The 13573-nt window shown below is 35.0% G+C and overlaps 1 protein-coding gene across 1 annotated transcript; it reads right to left on the bottom strand.

Annotated features, from left to right (window-relative positions):
* Positions 1–639: 639 nt before the first annotated feature.
* LOC132734725 (uncharacterized) lies at positions 640–4497 on the bottom strand. Its single transcript, XM_060721566.1, has one exon. The coding sequence runs from the start codon at positions 4495–4497 to the stop codon at positions 640–642; it is 3858 nt and encodes a 1285-aa protein (XP_060577549.1).
* Positions 4498–13573: the final 9076 nt, after the last annotated feature.

Here is a 13573-nt window from a genome sequence, read left to right as displayed (position 1 = left end):
TATGAGAAGCACAGACACGAAGCGATACACGATATTTTACCAAGAGACACCAAAAGCGAAATTCCGTCAAAACATGAAGCGGGGCACGACATCCTTCCGTGAAATCTCGTGGTGCGGAAAACTTAGACATAGCTAGATCTCGTGTTACAATATCGTGTCTCGCATAAATGTCGCGTCTCGCCCGATTTATGGCATTTCTTGAATTCTTTTAAGAACTCATATACGTTGTAAGTTTTTTTCTATGGCAAATCTGAAAGCACAAAATGAAATTCTCGGAAAATGGCGATATTTTTTATAAATATATATTTATAATGAAAACAAAATACTAGGAATGGTATTTTCATTTTCTTCCTTAGTTCATTTAGGGCCCTCCATGGCCAAGTATTTAAAAAACTAGAACTGTGTCCAAAGGACACGGATGCCCCCACTGTGCAGATGTGCTCGTAAACAAGAGCAGCTTCATTTAATGTCTACAAAATTCTGTTCTTATCATAGCGTTTCAGTTGAAATTTCCTCAATTCATGTATTAATGATAAAAAAGTTACCTTACTCTTGAGGCATCATATTTGGTCTCTTTACAGATGGAATACAATATTAGTGTCTGAATAAAACAAAATTTTGAAACACATGTCTGGTCTCCTAAAACTGCAGGAACACAATGCTGTGATCAGAGAAATATGTTGGGTATACAGTTACTTTTGGCTGTGGCAACTCATCTTTTACATAGACAAGATCAATAATAGATCCACTTAAGTGTGTTGGTAATGTCACACACTGGCGATAATTAAGCAGAGGTTCAGATAGTCTTCTGTACCAAACTGAATCAACGTTGATGTTGAAATCACCTAGGATTATGTCAGGTTGCCTATCGTATACTGTGCTGGTAAGATCTGTAATAAATGTGGCAGGTGCTGTTGATGGAGATCGATAGAGTACCTGTATTGAGCCGACACCGGGTTTTGAAGATAATTCAACAAACAGCTGTTCCATATGAGGTTGGTAAGATGTAGTTGATGATACAACTGGAATGTTTTCAGAACAGTAAAACAGAATTCCATGGCAGTTACAAACTGATGACTTTTCTAAGCATTTCAGGGTCCAGCCCTCACGTTGGTAGTATCTGATCTGGTCATGGTAGACATTTGCTTCTGTTAAGCACACTATATCTGCTATCTTTAAAACTGGATGACACATGATATCTGTAAAATGATTCCTAGCTGATCTTGCATTTAACAAAGCAACAGTCAAATTTGCATTTGCTGAAAGCGATTTGAAAGGATTTGGGTGAAATGTGTCCTTCTTCATTCGTTCCATTTCTTTCTTTACGTGAGAACTTGTGACAATTTTCTTTTCATCAAAACTTATTAAATGGAGTTGGTTCAATTTTTTCACCCTACTCAGGGCAACATAGGCTTGTCCAGAATTGAAACGGTTTTCAAATGAAACAACAATATTGTCCAGCGTTGCCCCCTGCACTTTGTGTATTGATGTTGCCCAGCACAATCTAACTGGAAACTGTTTCCTGATTACTGTTGCTTTTGAACGAGTCGGGGAGAATGTTGCTTCTGTTTGAGAAATTGGTACAACTGGTTCTTTGTATGCAGACAGATCAACTTTACTGTTGAGACGAGCATTCTTCCCTACACTTGGTGAATCAAACAGAATCATGATGGCAATTGGTTTGTTAATTGATAAGAACTTTATTTCTCTCACAATGCCCTGAGTTCCATTTGTTAGACCGTCAGACACATCAACATTTCTTGTGAGAATGACTCTCGCTCCAACTGCAATGGTAATGACTTTAGCAAGTCCGCCAGTATGTTTTTCATCGTCTGACAACCGGTAATTTTTCAATGATAATGGTATTCTGTCAGTAGCATTAAGATGTATTTTTTCACTTGAAAGCTGATTCAGCATTTGAACGTTGTATGCATCAACTTTTGCATTTGTAGCAAAAACATGTAAGTATTTATCCAAGTGAACTTCATTTGAACATGTATCATCAGTAATAAGTCTGGATTTCAACAATGTGATGTCATCTGGGGTATGTGAACCAGTTCTAACTCTATTAAGCATTTCTGAGAAAGGTTGGTCATCAGCTTGTCTCATAATTTGCGTGAGTTCCATGTAAGTGAAATTTGTACCCCACAGTGATAGAGTTAAAGCTGCAAACATATTCAGAGCTGGTTGGAAAATATATCGCTGACAAACTGGAGGTAACTGATACATGTCTCCTACAGCTACAATTGAAATACCGCCAAATACATCTGTACCTCCAAATACTTCAGACAGTCTATTGTGTATGTCAACAAAAAAGTCACTTCCAACCATTGAAATCTCATCAATGATTATGAATTTAAGTTGAGAGAGTTTCACTCTTAATGTATTCTTTTTATCATCAGATAGTGGACGGGATGATGTGGATTGTTTATTTGATGCCTGGCTCTTCAATGCAAATAGAAGTGCTGAATGTATTGTTGCACCTTGTATGTTAAATGCTGCTGTTCCAGTAGGGGCTAGAAGAAGTACTTTTGGGCAATCTGGGGTGTCTCCTTCTTTCCGCAAGTTTAACTCAATGGTATGATATAATGCAGAAATCAAGTGAGATTTCCCTGTGCCTGCGCCGCCTGAGACGAACAGGTGCAATGGATCTGGTTTTTTGACATTCTTATTTCCGACACTCTGTATAAATGTAATGCACCAATTAAGGACAACTTGCAGCACTTCATACTGTTGACTGTTTAGAGTCCTAACATGTGCACAATAGTCTGGATATGGTAATGGTGGTGGCATTGAGTCTATAGCCAGTGCTTGGACACAACTGTCTGACGGTGTAGGTAACTCAACATGGATGTTCGGCTGATCACTTGGGTTTAGAATAGCATGCTCTTGATCTGATTGTGCTCCTTCATCTTCTGCGTCATACTCTTGTTGTTGATTTTCAGCTGCTATCTGATCCCATGCTTCTCTCGGCTGATCTTCATTCTGTAACTGTTCAAATGCAGCTTCAACAAGACTCTCATGTTTGAATAAGTAGGACCTGTTTTTGTCAATGATATCTTTTTGCTCAATGTAGCTGTCCTGGTAGTCCTCATAACCATTCAGCAAGTCTGTTCTCTCACTTCTCCAAGGAACAAACAAAAACAACTGTGAATGATAATATGAACGAGGCTGTTTTTCCTCAGAGAATTTGTGAAATCTTACGACTGCTTGTTTTCTTCTCTTCCTCATGACACAGTGAGATGATGATAACGGAACATGTATGGACTTTGGAGCATTTTCAACTGAAGAACTTGGAGAGGCTTCAGCATCATTAAATCGATCAGCAAGAATGTCTGGTTGAAAGTCACTTGGTTCATAGTCTTTGCGTGCTACTTCATACCATGCAGCAAACTGAGCTAAACACCAATTTTCCAGATTGGCAGGTCTCTTGCTGTACTTGTCACTTATACCACTAACAAATACGTCATTATCTCCCTCTTCTAGATTCTGCAGGACAAATGTAGGTTTGAGAAGACTTATCCGCTCTGATGGTAAGCCAGTAGGTACCCAGACACTGGTGAAATTAGATTTATGCAAAGGTAAACCTAAAGCTCGATACGCTGCTTCCTGTGCTGTAACAGATCGAGAATTCAAAAAAGCCTGTCCACATTTTTTCATTTGGTCCTTTATTGTGTCCTGTGCAGATTCCTTGGCAACAGCATGCAGCAGTGTCCCCATTTCCCTTTCGTCTTTTGTTATGTAAGAGACTACATACTGTATACACGCATATGGGTCTGTGACGAATTGGACATCCATGTTAGCCTGCCATGCACGAAGAATGTAAGCATTGTAGTTGTTTATATTCACAGCATTTGGATCACGTTTAAGGTATACCTTTGGTGATGAAGCAGACTTTGACAAAGCTTGTTGATAGACTTGTGGTAGTAACTTGCAATCTTGAAGTACGTCTTCATATGACATTTCATCAAGGCTATCTGCTCTTTCGAGATATTGATTCACAACTCCAGCAATTCTACAATTCCATTCTCTTTGGTCGGGTATGAGATGTGGTAGAGTGTCGTCTAAGCTTGGAGGTCGAGACACTAAAGTGTGTGAAGATATTGACCGTGGAAATCCAAATCTGCATTCCTTGCCAGATTTCCTACAGGATGCTGAATGACTGTGTCTTTGAAGTTGATTTACCAAGGAATAAAGTTCTTCATCACTGTCCTCATCAGGGAGCCTGCACTGTACATACTTGTCAATGAATGCTGCGATTTCTTCAGGACTGTTCTTTTCCAGATCTGGTGCATTATCTATCCAGAGGATACCATGCGCATGTGGTGATCCCCTCTGCTGAAATTCTATCCTGTAGAAAAAATGGCGTACGTGTCCTAGTGGCTTGGAGTCGGACAGGATCATATCTTTCATCCGCATATCTAGACGAAATTGGAAATGTCTCGCTGCAGTCACAGGATTTGATCTCAATATATTACATTTTTCTTCCCAAGTCATTAAGTCAATCTGGGTTTCACTAACATCAACACCTTTCTGCGATAGTATTTCTTGCAGTGTGTCGTGCCATTTTAGGTCAGCAGCAGACAACGTGAAAAAAATGTAAATATTCCAAACTGCTTGATAGCTGATAGTAGTTTCAATTGAGTTTTTTCCCAGTATGGTGGACTTCCTCGTACTGGATGCAGGTAGCGGTAGGCTTGATTCTTTAGAATGTATTTGTTTACCTTTGCTGAATCTCTGACAACTGCCGCAGTAAGTTCTTCATCTTCACCTGCTGTATACGACTTTCTCAATGCTATTGACATACTGTCTAATATTTGTTGTCTTTCAATAAATGTTTGTGCCACGAACAAATACTCAATATCCTTAGCAAAATTACAGCTTGAGTCTAGAAGTCTTTTTTGAAAATATTTTTTTGTGGAAATTTTGACTGGCCTGTGATCTTTAAAACCGAAATGCCCTGTTGGAAATAAATGAGGAAAAGCCATTTCTTCAAAATGTTTATCCATCAGTATGTTCATTGGAATCTGGTTTTCTCCAGGAGCAATGCTCAGACTTTTGTCAACATCAAGGGTTGGGTTGACAGGTTGCACACAAGTATCGTATTTTACTCCTCTTAATCTATTAACTGTATCATTTAGTTCATTATCATCACTGTCACCATCTGAACTATCACTTTCATCAACAACTGATGGAGAGTCTTCAAGTTGTTCAGATGCATGCTGGCTATTGTCTTCTTCATTCTGTACGCCCGAGTCTTGATTTGTGTCATCTTGAATCAATTCAGTAAACATTTCTTCATCTTGAGATCTAGCATCCTCCAGCCAAGTAGAATTTTCAGGAACATTCTTATAGTGAATATTGTGCGTTTTAAGCCACGATAATGCTTCCACTATCTTCTTAGGTCTGATATACTGGAACATAACATGACTTTTGAAATGTTGTCTTTTCTTTAATTTCAGAGGTATTATACCAGCTGAACTCGGTGTTCTTGGTAAACTTGCACAAACTTGTTCACAATTTACAGGAACATTTACAACAGAGCCCTTCAAACCACTTTGCCTACCTTTAGGAAGAGCAACTAATTTCATGAACGGGTATCTTTTACACAAAAGTCTAACTTCGAGTGAGGTCAATTCTTTTAATTCAGATGGAGCTGCGGGAACTTTCAAATTGTTTGAATCTGCTTGTGGCGGCAAGTTGTGTTTGTTTAAATAAGACCTGCATGTGCCACAAATCCATTCCAAATTAAGAGCGGATGTTTTGCCTTTTAAACACTGTGTGCGTAATTTCTCAGGTACTTCTGGGAAAGAAGATGACTTTACACGGAATACGCTTCTACGATACAACAGCCTGTTACAACAAGTGCAAATGTATTTGGCATAATCTTTGATATCCTTTTTGAACCTTCTTATAGCTATTTCAATATTTTCATTATGGCGTTCATCTGTTTTCCTTTTCCTATCATTCTGTTTCATTTTTTTACTAAAACCTGTCTTTCTAGCATTTATCCTACGTGTCTGTTGTCTTGCTCTATCATATTCTTTCTGTTTCTCGTTTCGTTCTGAATCTGTCTGTCTGGTCATTTCTCTCTGAGTTTTTTGTCTATTTCTGTCGAGTTGTTTGAGTTTCTCATATTCTTCTGGATCCACTCTGACCTTTTCTCTGGAAGTCTTTTGCCTATTTCTGTCGAGTTGTTTGAGTTTCTCATATTCTTCTGGATCCACTCTGACCTTTTCTCTCGAAGTCTTTCGCCTATTTCTGTCAAGTTGTTTGAGTTTCTCATATTCTTCTGGATCCACTCTGACCTTTTCTCTGGAAGTCTTTTGGCTATTTCTGTTGAGTTGTTTGAGTTTCTCATATTCTTCGGGATCCACTCTGACCTTTTCTCTCGAAGTCTTTTGCCTATTTCTGTCGAGTTGTTTGAGTTTCTCATATTCTTCTGGATCCACTCTGACCTTTTCTCTCGAAGTCTTTCGCCTATTTCTGTCAAGTTGTTTGAGTTTCTCATATTCTTCTGGATCCACTCTGACCTTTTCTCTCGAAGTCTTTCGCCTATTTCTGTCGAGTTGTTTGAGTTTCTCATATTCTTCTGGATCCACTCTGACCTTTTCTCTCGAAGTCTTTTGGCTATTTCTGTTGAGTTGTTTGAGTTTCTCATATTCTTCTGGATCCACTCTGACCTTTTCTCTCGAAGTCTTTTGCCTATTTCTGTCGAGTTGTTTGAGTTTCTCATATTCTTCTGGATCCATTCTGACCTTTTCTCTCGAAGTCTTTCGCCTATTTCTGTCAAGTTGTTTGAGTTTCTCATATTCTTCTGGATCCACTCTGGCCTTTTCTCTCGAAGTGTTTCGTTTTATTCTCTCTTTTTCATATTCACTGTTAATTTGTTCTGTGGTTGACACTTCCTTGTTTTTGTCTCTCAAAATTCTAATTCTCTTTTTCTCACTTTCTCTAAAAGAGTTTAACTGTTCTTTCGACATTTCAACTAACCGTCTCTTTCTGTAATTTTGCTTTCTTTTAGATTCAATAGTCTGAACACTTTGTTGGAGAGAAGTTAACCTGCACTGTTGTTTTTGTGATTCTTTTATTGTTTGGTCACTCATGTAAGAACTAAACCAATCATTATTGTTTATATCACATAATGGCATATCACTAACTGGAAAGTTCTCCACTTCACCATTTACTATACACTTTTTTAAATGAGCACGAGCACTATGAATATTGAACTGTTGTAATGTTGGGTCATTTCCGAGGAAGCAACTGAATGCAAAGGGAAATACCAACCCACTAGGATAAGCCCCCTGCGGTTTACATAAAAAATTTTTCTTTTTTGGAAAAAAAAGACCCTCTCCCTAAATAATTTTAAAGGGGCCCTACATTCTTTTGGGTTTATGGGTCTACTAATGATTTCAAACATAAAAACCCTGACTATCACACCTTTTAAAATGCTGTCCCCAGTGTTTTGTTAAGGGGGTTGAAATTTTCCCCGAATTTTGCCAAATTTAAATTGTATAAATTTTGAAAACCCCCCACTATAATTTGGTGAGAAAAACCAAAATGAATTAAATTTTTTGTAAATCCAACATAAAAATTCTGGTTTTTTTGCTATTACTAAACAGTAATCTATTGCTGCGGGAAATTATATGGGCGGGTATTTCTGTTTTTCATTTTCCAAATTAAACGTAAAAGGTATTCAGGATTTGCTATTATGTAAAGGTACAACCTGGAAAACAAAAACGGGGACTGAAAAGTCAATAAAGGCATGTATTTAATGCTGTTTCTCCCATTTTGAGTTTTTTGGGTATGTCATGGACTCATTGTAATAACATGTTAATTTTGAAGCATTCCTCCAAATGGCAAATAAAACTGGGGGTTGACGAAAACCCAAAAAAACAAAAAAAATTAACAAAACAAAATAATTTTCACAGAAAAAACACTAATGTGAATCAATATAAAAAAGTAAAACACAAACTGTATTTAACTGAAGTGTTTAGAAACTATAGCCATTACCTGCTGATGACCATCTTAAATCAGGACCTGCAGATGGTAAAATGATTACTGGTATGTTTTCTCACTGGTCTGGCTAGCAGCAATTGCTGGTGTAATATTGAAGCGCTGACCTCAGATGTAAAAATTACTGCTGGCAACTGCACTGAATGGTGTCATCTCCTGACACTGGGTTCCACGGTTTCAGCAGGATATGAAGCACTGCACCTGGCTTGAGGGTCCCAAGAGTAACGAACAGTGTCATGTGAATGTTCTATTTCGTAGTCCTAGGTTTATAAATGAAAAAGTACTTTTGTTTATTTCAGACTCAGGTGTACCAGGAATGGGTGATGGTTTCCATTTTCAGTTATAGTCAGTTCACTAACATTGTCCAGCACACAATCTAGCTTGGCGCATATGTTCCTTCCTTTTTTTCTTTTCTGGTCCGCGTAGAATTTTTTACGTCCTTTTTTTGGCATCTCTTATTCAGTCATTATTCATCTGATCTGAAATGATTTATTTCAAATTTTAAACATTTACATTGAATATTTGGGAAAATGCATAGAATGTAGCAAATTCGCATTTTCCCAGAAAAAGCAATGCAGTTGTACAATAATGCAAATGAAAAAATAGTTGTTTTTTTGTCATATGTATAATGTTTTAGTAAAAAAACATAATTTTATAGAAGAAGAAAAAGACAAAAGTACAAAAATGAAGTTATAACAGTAAAGCAGAATTTACACTAGTACAAAAAATTATATGAATTCTAGTCAGTAGAATAGGAATTTCTGTCTTTGCATCTTATAAGCGATGAAAGCTGATGAATGTAAAATGGATCATCATCAAAAATTGCTCAGGATTTGGTAAACACTTACATCATTATCCAGCTGCATTGCTTTTTCAAACAGATAAAACATAAACAAATAGAGGCCCATGGCAGCCCTTTAACCCCCACCGCCAAATAAAAATTTAACATGGGGGCCAAATTTTGACCGGGGGCCATATGTGAAAAAATTTTGATTTGTTTTTTAATGGCTGAAAACCCCAAATATCAAAAGTTTTTTTTGGGGAATTTTAAAAAGAAACTTTTAATATTTCCTATAAAATATTTAAAATGAATATCCCCAACGGGGTCATAGGACCCTACCCCAAAATTGGAAAAAATCTTTTCGGGATCAAACCCCAAACACATTTAAGAAATAAAAAATTGGATTTTTTTAAAAGGGTTTTTTTCCTAAAATTTTAAATTTTTCACTGAAAAATCAATGACGCGGGGGGCTGAAAAAAATATTAAACCCTGTCGCTCTAATTTGACTGATCCTTGTAAAGTCTTCTAGAGGATGATACACATTAAATATACTATCTTGGATAACATTTTAAATTTATGAAAGAGTGTAAAATTGAATGATTTTACTGTCTTTAAAAAAGAAAAAATATTATTTATAATCCCTTTCTCTATGTTTAAGAAAAAACAGAAACATATTCAATTAAAAATACAGAATGTTTTGGACAGGTATAAGATGAAAAGAAAAAATAACAATCAAGTTTTCCTTAAAATATTAATGACAGTAACTAATGTCACACTTCACTGAAACCAGTTTTTACTAAAATGGGATTATTTAACAATCCGTGTAAACTATTACTTTAGTATTATCCCTTTCCTTAGGTTCATGAAAATAATAACAAAATATATAAGCCATTCCATGACAAAACATGTCTTATTGAAAAAATTTTTAGTTTTAAGTATTTCATAAAAGAACTTTCACAAAACTTCTTATCTAAAATTTTAAGGGAATATCTTTAAAATTTTAAAAATTACCAAATTTTAAAAAACAAAAACCTTTTAACAAATGACCCCGGAACGCCTAAAAGCATTATACTTTCATAAAAAAAGGGTAGGGAGTACCCTTAGCCCCTGCTGCAACAAAAAAAGGGAAAATTCAGGAAAAAATATGGAAAACAGAAATTACTTTTTTCTTATTTAAAGGGAAAAATTTTTTGCATTGTTCTTTTTATTACAATAATTTAAATTTCTAGAAAATTTTTTTAAGGGAAAGAAAACAATGTTTTATCAAAATTTTAAAATTTTATATAGTGAAAATAATATCATTATTAAAAGGGTTTTTGTCAGGGAAACACATTCATTTTAAAATCAAAAAAGGGAAAAAAAATTTTTTAGATAGTTTTTACCCCAACAAAATCCCATGGGGGTATGAAAATCCGGGTTCCCCAAAAAAGTCATTAAAAAATTAAATACAATTTCAAAAAGCATTGTTTAAATTTTCCACACTGGGTCCGGGGTTTCCTTTTTTTTTCTTTGGGAGGGCACCTTTTCAATTATTTAATTCAGAAACAAATTTTCAAAACTTCACTAAATCATTTTTCTAAAAGGGGAAAAATTTAAAAGACCAGAAAGGTTTGGGGTAATTTTAACTAAATTTTGAAAAAAAAGGGTTATTCATCAGTTAAATACATTTATATTATTTTAAAAAAACGTTTTACACACAAAAAACTCCAAGCCAAAATTTTTAAATTAATAAAAGGGAAATGACCCAGTTTTTCTATCCTATTTGATTTAGCATGGGTTAAACAACCCTTTTTAATTTTCCACGTATATCAACGTTGGTCCTAGTGAATTAAGATCTGATTCCCTCAACCATTACGCACAAAAAAAACTGGACTTAACCCACAACAGTAAAAAATAATCAACCTTTTGAATATTTTCAAGTTAAGGGGAGGTAATAACATTTTTGCATAAAAATGCTAATATATATTTTTCTACAAGAAATCTTATCTTATTTAAGGGGTCATTTTGTTCGTTAAATAATGACCTAAAAGAATGTACAAACAGTGAAAAATGTTGAAAAAATATGTGTGAAACCTGATGGTATCCCTTTAACTATCTGTGTAAACTTTTACTTTAGTATTATCCCTTTCCTTAGGTTCATGAAATAACAACAAAATATATTTAAATCAGAGAAGGAAAAAAATGTTTAGATAGCTTTTGTACACAACAAACATGCATGAGGGTATGCAAGTGCCGGTTACACAAAGTCAAAACTTTTAATAAACAAATTTCCAAAAAAAAGGGATTTTTTCAATTTTTTAATTTGGCCCCGGGTTTGGGGGTTTGGTTTTCCTTGGGGGGAATTTTTTCCACCTGAAATAAATTGGAGTTTTTTGGGGAATCCCCAATTTCCCTCTTTCTTTTTCCCTTGTTTTTGCTTGTGAGCAGTTAAATTTCTGTCGTTCCGGGTTTTCATTTTGTAGTCATAGCCTCAAAAATCACTGAAAAAAACATCCATTTTAAGTTTTCAAGTTTTCTCTTCTATTTCCCTTTTTAAGTTCTTTACTTTGGGAGAAAGCTCTTTTTTTTTCCGGGACAGATGACACATACTGTGTAAATTTTGCTTTTTTTGTTCGGGGGAAATGCAGTCCCAGTTTTTTTTTTTGTTTTTGGGTTAGGCTGTTAGTTTTTCGTAAGCAAAAAAAGGGGAACCTTTGACATGAGAGTAAAACGTTTTAAATTTTTTCCTCATACATTTTATTTTCCTTTTGCGCCCTACAATCTTTTCTTCAGACAGAAAAATAAGACTTGCTCTATTTGGGGTTATCAAACGCTCTCTAAAGTTTTTAAATACTTTTCTGAAATTTTTGTTTAAAAACTTCTTTATTTTCAATGGGGGAAATTTTCTAAACCCTTCCAAAATTACAATGCTTTCTTAAGACTTCCAGCGGAGAGTGCAGTGTTGAAACTTTCTGTGATGTGTTCTTTTTTGGGGTAATCTAAAAAATTTTGTCCACTTTATTTTTAGGGTTACTCTGGAACCTTTTGGGGGTTTTGGGGTACTATAACGGGAGTTTAGAAGCCAGGGTTGTTGGGGAAAAAACCTACTAGATACCGGGTTTTGATAATTTTTATTTGGAAAATTTTTTCAGAACATTGGGGAATTTCCCAATTTAAATCACCTGAAAATACATGGAAGAACATGTTGACAGACTGTCCAGAGTCATGGTGAAACGACTTCTGCCAGGATTGTTGAAAGTGTATTGTTGATTTTCCATCGAGGAGCTGTATGAAAATATATGAAGATACTTCATTTTTCTAAATAAATAAAAAATGCCAAATACATTTCTCTAAATAATTATACATATGGCAAAAACTAAAAGCAGGTTAATATGTGAGTGAAGAGAGGGAAGTGAGTTCTGCAATGGTTACAATACTACATTCAAGCAATCCTGTTACCGGTGTCACCCCTGGGAGGCGTCGTTTCTTTACACTAATATATGGTTGGGTTTATTACTTTGATCATGTAAAGCTACACCCTACAATTGTTAGGGCTTTAGAAACAGCATATAATTAATTTCACATTATTATAAAAGCAATGGCATATTTGGAAAACCTTCACTGTGTAACAACAACTCATTCAAGAAGTATTAAATCAAATATTCAATCAAGATAAATCAAAGTATTAATTCCCAACAGATATATTAGTGTAAATGGCACCATATACATAGAAAAGTGGAGGAAGGATAATAAACCACATCTCAAAGACAAGCATAGCTACCACTACAAGCATTATTACCTATTATACTTTTTCCATCTTCATTCCACTGTTTCATTTCTGTACATATACCTAAAATGATCTACGGGTAACCTTATGTACATGTTAAATCAAATTAAAAATGTAAAATTTATATGTTCAATTATTTATATGGTATATAGTGAAAAAATCAACAAAGGGCCATAATTCTGTTAAATTTGGTCGCCGCGAAAAATTCCTTCCTTTACTTCCATCTACACTTTAAGGGTTTTTTAAACCTGGAATTTAAGAAAAATCTGCCACCGGGTTTTTAAGGGGTGTTCCCTTTCAAAAAATTTCCTTTATGGTAAAATATAAAAAAATAAAAAAGGGGGCCAAAATTTTCTTTAAATTTTCCCCCCAAAAATTTTCCTTTCCTTTTATTTCCCATCTAAAACATTAAGGTTTTTCATCCCTGGAATTTTAAGCAAAATCTCCCCCGGGGTTTTAAAAAGGGGAGTTTGCATTAAAAAATTTTCTGATTTTGGTTTAAAAAATTATTGAAAAAATCAAAAAAAGGGCCAAAATTGTTTTTAAAATTTGGTGGGCCGCGAAAACCCTTTTTTTCCCTTAATTACTTTAACTTTAAATTTCCCATCCCGAAGAAGGGAAAAAATCTGCCATACTTTTAAAGAGGATTTGCTTTTAAACCAAAATTTTCTATATTATATAGTGAAAAAAAATAAACCGGGGGCCATAATTCTTTAAAAATTTTGGTCCCCGGGGAAAAAATTTCCTTCCCTTTTAAACAAAACCATTTTGAAACCCCCAATTTAAGGTTTTCATCCCTGGAATTTTAAAGGCAAAATCTCCTTTTAAACCTTTTAAAAAGGGATTTGCTTTTCCCCAAATTTCTATATGGAAATTATAGTGAACAAAATCAAAAAAAGGGCCAAAATTCTTTAAAATTTTTCCAAAAAAATTCCCCCTTTTACAAACCATCTACACTTTTAAATTGTTCTTTCCTGAATTTTAAACAAATCCCCACCCGGGTTTTAAAA

This window comes from Ruditapes philippinarum, unplaced genomic scaffold (assembly GCF_026571515.1).
Source record: "Ruditapes philippinarum isolate M1 unplaced genomic scaffold, ASM2657151v2 ctg465_1_1_1_1, whole genome shotgun sequence".
Classification (NCBI taxonomy): Eukaryota; Metazoa; Mollusca; class Bivalvia; order Venerida; family Veneridae; genus Ruditapes; species Ruditapes philippinarum.
This window is presented reverse-complemented; position numbering and strand designations above follow the sequence as displayed.

Bases quoted from the DNA above. Each gene is read 5' to 3' on its own strand.
- LOC132734725 (XM_060721566.1), bottom strand. From the start codon at position 4,497: ATGACTTGGGAAGAAAAATGTAATATATTGAGATCAAATCCTGTGACT.